At 55.4% G+C, this 13,910-nt stretch overlaps 1 protein-coding gene across 2 annotated transcripts; it reads left to right on the forward strand.

The window, feature by feature from the left end:
* The first annotated feature begins 337 nt into the window (after window positions 1-337).
* Window positions 338-12,247, forward strand: LRFN3 (leucine rich repeat and fibronectin type III domain containing 3). 2 transcript variants are annotated; one of them, XR_013997534.1, is made up of 4 exons: window positions 338-1,517; window positions 2,959-4,392; window positions 6,735-7,522; window positions 7,558-12,247. XR_013997534.1 is itself a non-coding variant. In XM_081118428.1 (3 exons), exons 2-3 carry the CDS (start codon window positions 2,975-2,977, stop codon window positions 7,189-7,191), a joined length of 1,875 nt encoding a protein of 624 aa, XP_080974554.1. In that variant the 5' UTR covers window positions 338-1,517; window positions 2,959-2,974; the 3' UTR covers window positions 7,192-12,247. The 2 variants fall into 2 exon arrangements, 1 of the variants encoding a protein (XP_080974554.1); XM_081118428.1 differs by having other exon boundaries at window positions 6,735-12,247.
* Window positions 12,248-13,910: the final 1,663 nt, after the last annotated feature.

Below are 13,910 nucleotides of genomic sequence, written 5' to 3' on the forward strand. Positions count from 1 at the left end.
CTTTGTCTTTCTCTGTCTCTGATTTGTCCTTGTCTCCTGTCTCTGTTTCTCTCTGGGTCCCTCGCTGTCTGTCTTTCCATTGCTCCTTGAATATGTCTATGTCTCTCTATCTCTCTGTCTCTGTCTCTCTCATTCTACTCCTGTCTGTCCACCCATCGAAGTCAGCCCATCTTTTTTGTCTCTGTCCTTATCGCTGTATCTCTGTCTGTATCCAAGAATTCTCGCTCCCAAGCAACGCTAGGGCGACTCCATAGGAGGCGGGGCCGGGGACGCGCCTCTGAAGGCGGGAGGGCAGCCTACACCTTTAAGCGCGGGCGCGCGCGGAGCCTGCGCCTTTAAGCGCGGGCGCGCGCGCGGCCCTGGGTTCCCGGCGTGGAGGCCGCGGGTGCACCTGGACCCGGCCCGCCGGCCCAGCCCCCGCCCCGGCCCCCGCCCCGGCCCCCGCCCCGGCCCCGGCGGGGGAGGGGTCTCTGAGGACGACCCCTCCCCCCTGCGCCCCCTCCCGCGCTGCGGTGCCCTCACCCGGAGTGTCCCTGCTGCCGGTGTGTTCGCGCCCAGGCCTCGCCCCACCCCGGCCCCCGGGGCTTCCTGGCCGTCCCCTCCCCCACCGCAGCCCACCCCTTCCCTCCTGGCCACCCTCCGCTACAGCCCAAGAAGCAAGCCGGTAGCCGCCACCACAGACCCAGAGCCTGCACCCCGACATCGGGGGCCTGCACCCCGAGATTGGACCCAGAGATCTGGACACCCTTGGGCTGAGACCCCAAGACCTGGAGTCTGAACACCAATATCTGGGGCTGGAATCTCAATATCAGTCGCTGGCACCCCAGTATCTGGAACCTGAGCTCCAAGATTTGGATATGGACCCCAACATTTGGAGCCTGAACCTCAAGATTTGGCATCTAAAACCCCCAGTCTGGAGCTGAACTCTGAATTCTGTGCCTGGGACCTTGAAATCTGGGATGGCATTCCTGTGTCTATACCCCAGAGTCCACTATATGGGACCTGAACCCTGAGATCTAGGCCTCAAATTCCAAGATCTGAACCCTGGCATTCCAAGGGGCCTAAACCTGAGTTCCAACCTGGAGTCTTTGCTGCAAACCTGAATGCTGAAATTTGGGACTAGCGACATCCAAGACTTGATTTAGCAGTCCAGTAACTGAACGCAGCACCCCAGTGCCAGATCCCAGGACTGGGCTTAGGACTTAGACCCTAAACTCTCCATTTGGCTGTTTTGCATCCCAAGACTGAAGCTGGGTGACCCTGACTCTGAACAACCTAAAGGGGTGCCTGGGTCTCTAAAATTGGACCCTACAGGCCCAATATTTGGGGATCTGGGACTCCAAGTATCAAGGTCTAGAGACTCCATGACCACACATAGTAACCTGAGAAACGACAGACAGTCCCTCTACAGAGTCCTTGAGGACAGGGAAGGCATGACCGAGTACTCCCTCCAGAGTCCTGACCTTTGACCCCCTTGGAGCCTGAGGATTCTGCTCCCTGGGACACTTACAGCTCAGGTAAGGCTACCTGGAGTCTCCCGGTGACTCCCATCGTGGGGAGGGACTGGAGAGGAACTTTGTGGCTGGGGGTGGAGGTAGGTAAGGACCAAGTATCCCTGGGAATCCTCAGGGTTTCTCCTGGAAATAGATACCCCCACCTGTGGGTCTGCCTCCATTTCCTCTGCCTCAGACACACTCTGGACATTTGGCCAGCCCTGCCCCTCTCTCATCTCCTCTTCCCCAGTTGATGGCATTTCCAGGTCTGTGACCCACTCCCAGTCGATCTTCTACCTTCCCACCATCTATCTAGTCTGACCATCTCCAGCTACCTCTCCTGCTCACCTCTGCTGTCCGCCACTCCTCTCTCCTGTCTCCTTTCTCCACCTCTCTCTGACCATCTTTGACACTTCTGTCCACTGCTCCTCTCTCTGGCCACCTCTGGCCACCGTTCATCTTAGTGATCATCTCTTTTCACCTCTTCTGTCTTGGATCGTCTTTAACAGCCCTGTCCACAGCTCCTCTCTCTGGCCACCTCTGTCTCAGTGACCACCTTTGATGTCTCTGTCTGCTGTGCTGCTCTGTATTCATCTTTCATGGGCTCTCTTGCCCTTGTTCAGCCCTGACGCTCAGCTGTGGCCTGTGACTGTCTCTGACCATCTTTGACATCTCTGTCTCCGACTCCTCTCCAGCCACTAATGTCCATCTTTATTCCCCAGCTTACCCTGTCCACATTTCCTCTCTCTGACCATTTTCACTGTCTCTCTTGCCCTCTTCACACCCCTGACCCTAACTGCCAGTTGACAACCATCTGACCATCTCTGGCCTTTACCGACCACCTCTCTTCTCTGTTTCTGTGATCATTTCTAACATCCCTGGCTGCCTTTCCTCTGTCTGATGACCGCTCCTCATACCCATCACCCAGCTGTCCCCTCCTCCTGACCACCTCTCTGGCTTCTGACCATTTCTGACCATCTTTTACCATCTCTCCTGGATCTGACCACCCCTGACAACTTCCTCTCTCTTTGTCCACCTCTTACCATCTCTCTTCTCTGGTCATATCCAACTACTACTAATCACGCCCACCCTGACCACTGCTTCTCTCTGGCCCTCCTTGGCCATCTCTCTGTGACCATGTCTAAAGCCCTCTTGCATATCTTCTACCCACCCTGACCAACCCTCCCATTCTCTGACTGCCTCTGACCATTTCTACTCACCTCCCTTCCCTCTGACCATCTTTGTTCATTTCTGCTCCCTCTGCCCTTCCATGATATGTCTCTCTCAGTCTTTGACTATCTCCTCCAGCTTTTGATATGTCTGACCATTCCTCTGACCATCTTTAACCAACTCTACTGCTCTTAGCCCATTGTGACCTTCTCTCCTGGTCTTGGACCACCCCAGCCCCCTCTGACACCCCTCTTCTGGCCTCAGCCTGCCCTAATGCCTCCCTTCTTCCCTGCAGGCCACCCCTGCCCGAGATGGCCGTCCTCCCGCTGCTCCTTTGCCTGCTACCGCTGGCCCCTGCCTCATCTCCACCCCAGCTAGCCACACCCAGCCCGTGTCCCCGCCGTTGCCGCTGCCAGACACAGTCACTGCCCCTAAGTGTGCTGTGCCCAGGGGCAGGTCTTCTGTTTGTGCCACCCTCTCTGGACCGCCGGGCAGCCGAGTTGCGCCTAGCAGACAACTTCATTGCAGCTGTGCGGCGCCGTGACCTGGCCAACATGACGGGCCTACTGCATCTGAGCTTGTCACGTAATACCATCCGCCATGTGGCAGCTGGTGCCTTTGCTGATCTTCGCGCCCTGCGTGCCCTGCACCTAGATGGTAACCGGCTGACCTCACTGGGAGAGGGTCAGCTGCGCGGCCTGGTTAATTTGCGCCATCTCATCCTGAGCAACAACCAGCTGGCAGCCCTGGCGGCTGGTGCCCTGGACGACTGTGCTGAGACACTCGAGGACCTCGACCTCTCCTACAACAACCTGGAACAGCTGCCTTGGGAGGCTTTGGGCCGCCTGGGCAACGTCAATACATTGGGCCTCGACCACAACCTGCTGGCTTCTGTGCCCGCCGGCGCCTTTTCCCGCCTGCATAAGCTGGCGCGGCTGGACATGACCTCCAACCGCCTGACCACCATCCCACCCGACCCACTCTTCTCCCGCCTACCACTGCTCGCCAGGCCCCGTGGCTCACCTGCCTCTGCCCTGGTGCTGGCCTTCGGTGGGAACCCTCTGCACTGCAACTGCGAGCTGGTGTGGCTGCGGCGGCTGGCGAGGGAGGATGACCTCGAAGCCTGCGCCTCCCCGCCTGCCCTGGGTGGCCGCTACTTCTGGGCTGTGGGTGAGGAGGAGTTTGTGTGCGAGCCGCCTGTGGTAACTCACCGCTCACCGCCCCTGGCAGTGCCTGCTGGTCGGCCAGCTGCCCTGCGCTGTCGGGCTGTGGGGGACCCCGAGCCCCATGTGCGTTGGGTGTCACCCCAGGGCCGGCTGCTGGGCAACTCGAGCCGTGCTCGCGCCTTCCCTAATGGGACGCTGGAGCTGCTGGTCACAGAGCCGGGTGATGGCGGCACCTTCACCTGCATCGCTGCCAATGCAGCCGGTGAGGCCACGGCTGCTGTTGAGCTAACCGTGGGCCCCCCACCTCCCCAGCTAGCCAACAGCACCAGCTGTGACCCCCCGCGGGACGGGGATCCTGATGTCCTCACCCCACCTTCTGCTGCCTCCGCCTCCGCCTCCGCCAAGGCAGCAGACACTGGGCCCCCTACTGACCGTGGTGTCCAGGTGACTGAGCATGGGGCCACAGCTGCTCTCGTCCAGTGGCCGGATCAGCGGCCTATCCCAGGCATTCGCATGTACCAGATCCAGTACAACAGCTCAGCCGATGACATCCTGGTCTACAGGTGCAGTGCCCAGGCAGTGGGCAGCGTGGGTCGGAGCGAGGTGGAGGGAGGGTTAGAGAGATGCCTGTTGATACCCAGACAGCTGAGAAATGAGGCTGCAGGGTTACAAAGGAAATCAGACAGCAAAGGTCAAAGAAATCAGGCAGAGAGGGTTGAATAGGAATCTGGCAACAGTGGTAAAAAGAAATAAGGCAGCAAAAGTAAATAGTAACAACCGTTTAAAGGAAATCAGGCAGCAAGGGTAAAAAGTAACCAGGCCCGAAGAATAAAGAGTCGATGGAGGAAGGCAAGTTTGGGGTGATACAAACAAATTTTAGTAGTAAAGGTATAGAGAAGCCAGGTATTTCCAGGTGACAGGGCTAGATACAAGACAGGCTGCTGGAAGAAAAAGAGATCGAGCAAGAAGGTTCAGTGATTATGAGGAAGATGAAATGAGAGCCCTGCTGCAAAGGAACCCAGACCAGAGGTTAAAGGAAAATGGGAAGGAGTTAAGTAGAGACTCAGTTTGGGGTTTGTGCAGTGCAAACTGCTCCATGTGTTTGGAGTTCTTACACGGCAACGTCTCAATTTTTTTATTTTCTAAATCAAATTAAACCTAGTTAAAGTTCCATCTGCTAGGTGAGCAGGAATGTTGAGTTTGCCACTGTTGGGGATACCCTTCTCTTTTCTGTTGTTGCAAACACAAAACCTGGAGCTTAAACACTCCAAGGGGTGGGTCAGTACAATTTCTGCCCCTGAGCTGGAGGGTACTTGGAACATCTGCTGTGGCCACATGTGGTTCATAGTGGTGGCTCTGAACTGGGTGCTGCTGACACCTCTCACCCAGTCCAGCCTTGCATGGAAAGCTGTGGATGGCTCCCTATTCTCACTGCCAGTCTCAGCCAAGGGTGTAGCCCCCAAGGCTTGACTGCAGAGGACTGGGCCTCCTAAGACCTCGGGTCTGCATCTTGTAAACTCAGCATCTGGGTCCTGTTTCCCTCCCCAGGGACCCCAAGAGATCATCACTTGATCTCCTTTTCAGACCTGGGAACCTGATAAGCTCATGCCACTCCCTTTCATAGGTGGTACTTGGTATATTCCATGAAGGGTCCACACTTGAAAATCACACAAATCCTTTCCACTGTGCCTGGCAGAGGATGAGATGAATGCTCTCCTAGATAGTCACCCTCCCAGAGACAATCACAGAGTTTCTTGCACCTCCCTTATTAAAGCAGTTTAAGAATAAAGCCGATTATAAAACAAGTTTAATCTCCAAGCACTCTGCTACAAAAGGAATATAGTGGAATTGGGTGGTAGAGAAACTAGCAACAGAGATCAAAGGAATCAGTGGGCAGAGCGGGAAAGAAATAAGGCAACGGAGAAAAATCAGCAGTGGTGACTGAGTCACATCATTTTAATGAAAATGGTATCAGATGACAGGACTCACTGGAAAGCAGGCTATACATATAATATGGCAGCAGGGCTGGGAAGATGTTCATGGGTAGGTTAGAAGGAAATCAGGCTCAGTGATATGGAGGAATCAAGCGGTTAGATTAGAAAGAATCTCGCTGGACACTAGAGGCAAAGAGACATCGGGCACAGGCTGGAGGGAAGCCAGACAGGAGCAAAGAGTCTAGAGGGAGACAGAGAGGTAGAATTAGAGGGAAATTGGATAGGGGGTTTGAAGGAAATAGGAATTGGGTTAGAGGGAGGTCAGACGGTGAGGACACAATTGGGCGGGGAGCTGGAGAGATTTCTGGCAGCAGGGCTCGAAGGAGCTCGGGTGGTGTGGCTGGTGGGAAATCAGGTGAAGGACTAAGGGAGCTCAGGCAGTGAGCTAGGGAAGAAAGGCTGGGGGGCAGTGAAATCAGGTGGCGGAGTGGAGCAAAGTTGGGCAGCAAAGCTAGAGGGAACTTCAGTTGCAGGCTGGGGAGAAGGTGGGTTGGCAGTGCAGGGTGGAAGTCGGGCAGCGGGGTATAAAATGAAACAGGACTGGAGAGCTCGAGCAGCGGGGCTAGAGTGAAACTAGGCAGCAGAGCGGAGGTGAAGGCAGTGGCGCTGGAGGGAATGTGAGCGCGGGGACAAAGGGAGCTCAGACGAGGGGACTTCAGAGGACTGTGACAGCCAAGTTAGCCGGTGGGCTGAGGGAAAATTGGCTAACAGGCTGGAGGGATAGCAGTCCGGCTGCTGGCTGGGTGTCACACTAAAGGGAACTCCAGCGGCGGTTGGAGTGAACTGAGGCAGCTGGGCGGGGGGGGGTGGGGGGGGTGGGGGGGGGATCCTCTAGGCGGGAGGGTGGGGGCGGAGTGCAGGGCGGAGGCCGGGTAGCTGGAGACCTGACCCCTATGTGCCTGTGCCCCCAGGATGATCTCAGCTGACAGCCGCTCCTTCCTGTTGACGGACCTGGCGTCAGGCCGCACCTATGACCTGTGCGTGCTGGCGGTGTACGAGGACAGCACCACTGGGCTGACGGCCACGCGGCCCGTGGGCTGCGCTCGCTTCTCCACCGAGCCCGCGCTGCGGCCCTGCGGGGCCCCACAGGCACCCTTCCTGGGCGGCACCATGATCATCGCGCTGGGTGGTGTCATCGTGGCCTCAGTACTGGTCTTCATCTTCGTCCTGCTCATGCGCTACAAGGTGCACGGCGGCCAGCCCCCCGGCAAGGCCAAGGCAGCCGCTCCCGTCAGCAGCGTTTGCTCCCAGACCAACGGTGCCACACCGGCCCTGTCCGCTCCTGAGCCCTCCGCACCCAGGGCCCACACCGTGGTCCAGCTGGACTGTGAGCCCTGGGGGCCCAGTCACGAACCCACGGGACCCTAGCCTCGTGCCCACCTCTGTGGCTCTTCTGGCCCAAGGGACCCCCTGTGGGACCCGGCCTCAGACTCACCAAATTGTTCACGGTTTTTAAAACTCTGACGGGGAGGGTGTCAGGGGCACTGGGGGGCACAACAAGAAAGTCCTATTTTTCTAAGCTTGGGCCTGGGCCCTTGCCCTTGTCTCTGTCTGTGGGAGTTGGGGGGATCATGCAGGGGTCTGGAGCTGGGGATGCCTCCTCTGGGGAGAGACCCACCCAGTTCTGCCCAAGGTCCCCGGATGTGGCTGAGAATGGTCATCCATTTAATCAGCGTGTCGTCTCTGAGCATGCCCTGTGGTGGGTGATGCTGTAGTGACTCCGGCAGCCCCAAGCTCCGCCCTCAGACAGTGATAACTCAGTGATCAGAGATGTGGTGATGTTAAAGTCTGGGAGATTGTGGGAGCCCAGAAAAGGTGCCTGACCCGCCTAGGGAAGGCTTCCTGGAGGAGACGTGACCTGAAAATAACATCTGAAGGAGATAATTGGCCAAGAGCAGAGGGAAAAGTGTTCCAGGCAGAGGGCACGGTACAACCAAGGACTTAGTAAGTGCCGGACATTGGGGTTACTGTGGTAAAGGTGAGGCTGGAGGGGTGAGCAGGGTCCAGGCTTTCTAGGCTGAGGAGCTCAGGCTCTAGCCTGATAATATTGGGAAGCCATGGAAGATTCTGTGCAGGGGATGACAGGGTTAGGTTTGGGCTTTAGGAAGATCCTTCTAGCTACCACGAGGAAGGTGGACCAGAGGGGAAAACAAGCAGGGAGCCCGGGTGGAAGCCAGGGTGGGGACAGCAGCCCAGGTGGGTAAGGACAAGACTGGACCAGGGCAGAGCTGGGGAAAGTAGTTAGGGTTGGGTGAGAGACATTCAGGAAGCTGAGCAGATGAGTTAGAGAGCTGAAGTACCATGGGGGAGGGAAGTGTCCAGGATGACACCCAGGTCTATGGCCAAGGAGAGGACAGTGGAGCTGCTATGATGCAGGACCAGAGAGAAGAGGCAGATTTAGGGAAGATGCCAAAGCCAGTGTGGGACTTGGTGGATGTGTAGCACTCAGAGGACATCTAAAGGGTGATAGCCAGGGGGCCTCAGGAATGCCGGTCTTGGGCAGGAGCTGGGGACAGAAATGACAGCTCTGTCAGTAGTGATGGGGAACTGAGGCCACCAGGGTGGTGAGACAGCCTCTGGGATTTTCCATTTCTAAGGGATAGACAAAGAAAAACTTAGACTTAAAAAGACTAAACAGGAGCAGCAGGTGGAGGGACAGAGTGAAGCAAACAGGACAAGTCAGATCCAAGTGACTATTGTGTTTAATGACATCAAGGCTGCAATGAGAGCAATGTTAGGGGTCCAGTTGGACTGGTGCCAGACCCCGCTGATTCGAGAATGGGAGTTAAGAGTGTAGGTAGGGAGTGTAGACCTGTGATTCGGGGGCCTGGAGTCTGGTTCAGGTTGACCTGGACCTTTCTGCCCCACTTTCTCCAGGGATGGACTTCACTCTGTCTTGGACTGCCCTAGGCCCCCCTCAGACACCAAACCCTGGGCCTTGGAAATGTCCGGACTCCTTGGAGATTGGGGAATGGGATTAGCAGCAAGAGGAACAGTGCTCCTTGACCTCAGGCTTACCTCTAGTGGTGGGTCAGAGGCAGAGATGTGGAGGGAACTGGGGTCCTGTCGGCCTTCTCTGGAGTGATGCTGATGTGAGGAGCAGGGTGAAGAGGGCCAAAGACTGGCCTTGCCGTCCTCATGATGCGGGGCGCCCTAGCTTTGTTGGTGGGCGTAGCCTTTGGAAATGATGTTCTATTGGCCGTGGGAACAGCCTGAGTCCCGGGGATCTGGCCTGACTCCCAAGTCCTCCAGCAGCATCGTTGTTAACCTCAGATGTCTGAGATCAGAAGCAGCCATCAGGGACTTTAAGGTGTCTTGGGAAAAAAGCCTAGGGAGATTTGGATACCTAGAGCCAGTTTCTGCCATGAGGGGGAGCCAGAGTGCACTGTTCTTCAACTCTGTTTTTAAAATATTAAGTTATTGCGTGCCTACTTGTGCTACCTGCTGGGGATTCAATAATGAACAAACACAGGCCTGTCCTGCCCTCACACACCTCACCATTTGGTGGGGAAACAAATGTTAAATAATCACAAAACCAAGTGTAAGCCTCTGTGGTGACAAGTGGGGGCCATGCAGGAGAGACACATGGAACTGTGAGACCCTGTAACCAGGGGACCTGACCCAGGAAGAAAGGTTGAGGGAGGCTTCCTGGAGGAAGTGATGCCCCAGCTGAGACCTGAAGGATGATCAGGCTGGAGTTAACTACACGGGTAGAAAGGGCACTCCATGCCAATGGAACAGCATGTACAGAAGTCCAGGGGCTGAGGGATGCATGGTGAGTAAAGGGACTGAAAGAGGCCATGTGGCTGAAGTGGGGTGGGGAAAAGGAAGTGATGCATGTCGAGACTGGAGAGGGAGAAGGGGACAGGTGATGCAGGCCACTGTAGGCCACTAAGAGGAGTCTGGATTTTATTCCAAGTGCCATGAGAAGTCATTGGAGGGTTTTCAGCAGTGAGGAGAGTTGTCCTCCCTGATCCTAAAGAAGCTCCAGTAGCAGGTCTGTTTGCATGTGGGGACAAAAGTGAAGCAGGGAGACCAGGGAGGAGGCTACTGCAATGGTCCAGGCAGAAGGCTGACCCAGCCCAGGCTGGGGCCTGAGTGGGTGATTGGAGAGAGATTTGAAACTACCTCACCAGAAGCCTCCATCCCCTATGCAGATGAGGGCAGTGAGGGTCACTGTCCATCTACCTGGTTTTCAGGCAAGATTGCAGAGAGACTGGGTAAGAAGAGTTGTGTGGCCCTGGTATCTGATATCCAAGGATCCATTCCTTGGATGGGGGAGGTGACTTCTCTGTAGCATAGGAATTAATGACCTTTTCCAGGTTCAAGTACCAGGCAATCAGTGGACCCAGGCTCTGCAAGGCAGAGGTTGTGGCTGATGGGGTGGGGGTGGGGGAATGTAGACACAGGAAATGCAGAGCCAAAAGGGGGATACACCTCGTGGTAGCTTATTACATGTTTGGAAGTAGGGAGGGTAGAAGGAGGTATATGGGGGCAGACTGGTCGCTCTAGCATGCCCCCCTGTATCCCCCACAGAATGCCTGAACCATCCCCCACCCCCATGCAGAAACAATACAAGTGTACAAATGGTCACGTGTATCTAGAATTTAAAGTTTAAATGTAGCTTGTCCAACACTGCCTAGCTAATTTCCTGAGCTCAGGGAGTGCTACTCCATCCACTGCCCATCGCCATCAGGCTTTGAAAATGCCCTGCACATTTTTGAGACCACCATCCTGGTGCCAAATGCCAGGTTACTGGAACATTTTCAAGTCACTAGTCCTGATACCAGGACTCTCATGCTGCCTAATCCAACCCGCCTGTTTGGGTGTGGCTAATCTGGGCATCCTTGTGATCCCTTGCAAGGCCTCAGCTCATTGCAAGCTTTTGCAGCTCTTCACATGGGCTCACAAAAGCAATGATCGGTATCAATGCTCGGTGTTGCCCTGACCTGTGTAGAGTAGTGCTGAGAACGACATAGTGGTGACCAACATAGCCTCAGACCCTGCCCTCAGAGTTCTAGTCCAGTGGAGGAAATAGATACGAAACAATGACAGCCCAGGGTGGCCAGGGCTGGGATGGGGGAAGCCCAGGTGAGAATGGTTAGGGCCTGTTTAAGCCCAAGGAACTGTGGGAGTCCAGAAGGGGCTCCTAAGAGCCTGGGCTGGGAGCTGGGAAGAGTGCAAGATTTCCCGAAGACAGGGTCAGCTTCTTGGCAGCATGACCCTTGGCAGTCACACAAAGCCCCACTTTTAGAAGGACCCTCTGCTTGGTTGAATGCCCCTGCTGTCACCATTGTGAAATTCTTAGTGATTTTTGAATAAGGGCCTCTACATTTTCGTTTTGCACTGGGTCTTGCACACTTGCAGGCTATACAAAGAGCCAAAAGAATGAAGGGCCTTCCAAGGAGAGAGGACACTGTGCAAAAAACAAGAAAAGAGGACAGGGTTGTGCACTTGAAGAGTTGGCCAAAGTTCTGTGACAGCCAAGCTCGCAAGTGGGCAGTTGCCAGCTGCCAGGCTAAGGAGCTGTGACTCTGCTAAAGGCACTGGGGAGCTATGGGGAGGGACAGGGTCAGGCTCAGACTTAGAAAGATCCATCTGGCTACAGTGCAGAGGGGGGCCAAGGGCAAAGAACAAGTTTGGGGGGGGCTCAGTTACCTGCGGAGGGAGCTGGGAGTGTCTGGCTCCTGTGGACAGCATTATGAAGGAAGAGCCTTGAATGCTTGGGTGACAAATATCCCAGTGCATGAGGACACTGGCTGGGGACACCCCAAAACCACAGGATGAACCCACAGCTTTTTTTTCACTTGAAGATTTTCACCGTTGAAAATGGGAGGGGGTGCACATTGGTAGTTAAATGGTGTCACTGGTAGGTACTTTAAAATCTTTTTATATGAGAACTCATATAGAATAATGGAGGTGAATGCAAAATTGACAAGAATTTAGAGTATAAATGTGAGACTTCAAAGAACTTTAGTCTGGGTATATTCTGGCTTCAACTCTTTGGAACCCCCAGGTGCACTTCCCTGTCCCCAGTCCTCTGGATAAAATGTCAATTCTCTGGGAACCTTCTCCCCCATAGCCCTAAATGCTGTGGCCCCAGGGCTGGGAACTGACACCCTTCCTGCCCCTCCACTCACCCTTCTGTGGCATCACCCCTCTCCCCACATGCCCCACCACCTTGACTTTCCTTCTCTGCTGTTGACCTCTACCACCTCTGTCCCCAGAGCTGGCCCCTCTCCTAACCCCTTAGGCATCTCACACCCACTGGGTCCTACTGGCCTTAGCTTCTTCCCAAACCTGAAGAGCCTGGGAAGGATCTTAAGCAGGTGAGAAGTGAAGCTATTGTAGGAAAGTCAGTTCCCTCTTGAATTCTCTGCTACTCCCCCTACCAAAGGCAAGGGTTCTGGGGGAAAAGGCGCTAGAGGCGTAGGCTCCTAGGACCTAGGGGAGGAGAGGCTGGAAACTATAAGTCCCTTGCCACTCCCTGTCTGGAACCGGCCTTGTCCTTCCTCCATGGGTCCTCGGTGAAGCTGCACTGTTCTCCAGCTCAGATCATTCTTGGAGGATGGGAGTGACGTGGAAGCCATTGTCTTCCCTTGGGGAGCTCCGCCCCAGATCCCCCAGACCTCTCCGTCTGGCAGATGGTGTCTTCTCCTGCCTCTGTCTCCAGTCACTCCCATGACCTAGGAGTTCAGGTCCCTAGACCTCTATTCCCTCAGACACAAGTCAGTCTCCATTCCCCCCCCATTTCTCAGAATCCAGGAGTCCTGGCTCCTTGCCCCACCTCCCCAGGACCCCAAAAGTTCAAGCCTGACGTTTCTCCCTGTTCAACAGGCTCAGGAGTCTGCCTCTCTTTTCTTAGGAACCATAATATTCTTGCCTTTCCTCTTTTGATATCCTAATTCATTATTTTCAGTCTCAAACTTGGACCCCTCTCCCCTCCAAACACAACCATGTCCTCCACATTCAAAGGCCCTTTTTTGAAGAAATCTCTTCTTTGTCTCTCTCGGTCTTTATATCTCTCCTCCACTCTGTCTTTTTCTCTCTGTTCCTTACCCTGTCTGTCCCTGTCCCCACACCCATCTCTCCATCTGGCTGTAATTTTCTTGTATTTTTCCTCTCCTTCTTTTAGTGTCTCTGCTCATCTCTGTCTCTCCCCTCCCCATAACTCTCTCCCCTCTTCTCTCTCTGCCCCCCTCCTTTTTCTCTCTCTCTCTGCCCCTTCTCCCTGCCCTGCCCACATAATTATGCTTCATTATGATCCATGTCACCAGGTTAGGCTGAAGTCGGTGCTCGTGGGGACATCGTGTGCAGACCCAGGCATCTGAGACTACCTGGGCCCCCACAATGTGCCTGGCCTCAGCCCGGCCCTGGGCAGGTGAGACTCGCAGCCTTGCCTTTGCCCTTGGACTGTGAGGTGGAGCCCTTCTCTGGGGTCCCCTTGGCGCTCCCTTCAGGTCTGCGGGGGGCGGGCTGGAGAGGCTGCACTGCTGAGCCGGTGTCCGTGCGCCCCCTCCCGGCCGCGGCTGTCCTCACACCTGCCTGCTGTGCGCTCAGTTTCCTGTGCGGTGAGTGACGCGCGGGAGACGCGGGAGGCTGGTGAGCTGGTCGGATCTACACGGGTCGTGCCGTCTGCGGCTGGGCGGCTGCCTGACTTGGGTCTGTAGCAGGGAATTGGCCACAGCGGAGCTTCTCGTGATAGGGCTCTGGCCAGCGGTGACGAGGGACTATTTCGGCAGATTCTGGGACAGGGGATTGACCAGACTGGTGGTGGGCAGACCAGGCAGGCCTTTCTGGGACTAAAGGTCCAAGGGAAGTGACTATTTTAAGCTAATGTGTATATATATAGTAGACATTGTTTCGGGCCCTTTACATCCATCACCTGATCTTCCCATAGTTCTGTGAAGGTGGCTAACACCCGCTTCTACAGATGAGACAAGGCGGCCCCAAGAAGTGAGGCACTTTGCCCACGTTCGCGTGGCTAGAGTCAGGATCAGAACCTGATGCGTCTGGCTCCAAAATCCACCTGATTGTGCTGACTCCCTTCTCTGCTCTCCCGCTTCCCTCAGGCCCGACAGCCGGTT

This window comes from Miniopterus schreibersii (genome assembly GCF_964146895.1).
Source record: "Miniopterus schreibersii genome assembly, chromosome: 18".
NCBI lineage: Eukaryota > Metazoa > Chordata > Mammalia > Chiroptera > Miniopteridae > Miniopterus > Miniopterus schreibersii.

What these genes read in the sequence shown, in the direction of transcription:
- LRFN3 (XM_081118428.1), top strand. Translation starts at nt 2,975, where the DNA reads ATGGCCGTCCTCCCGCTGCTCCTTTGCCTGCTACCGCTGGCCCCTGCC. An exon ending in GATGACATCCTGGTCTACAG is followed by an intron (nt 4,393 to 6,734) that starts GTGCAGTGCCCA and finishes CTGTGCCCCCAG; the next exon opens with GATGATCTCAGCTGACAGCC.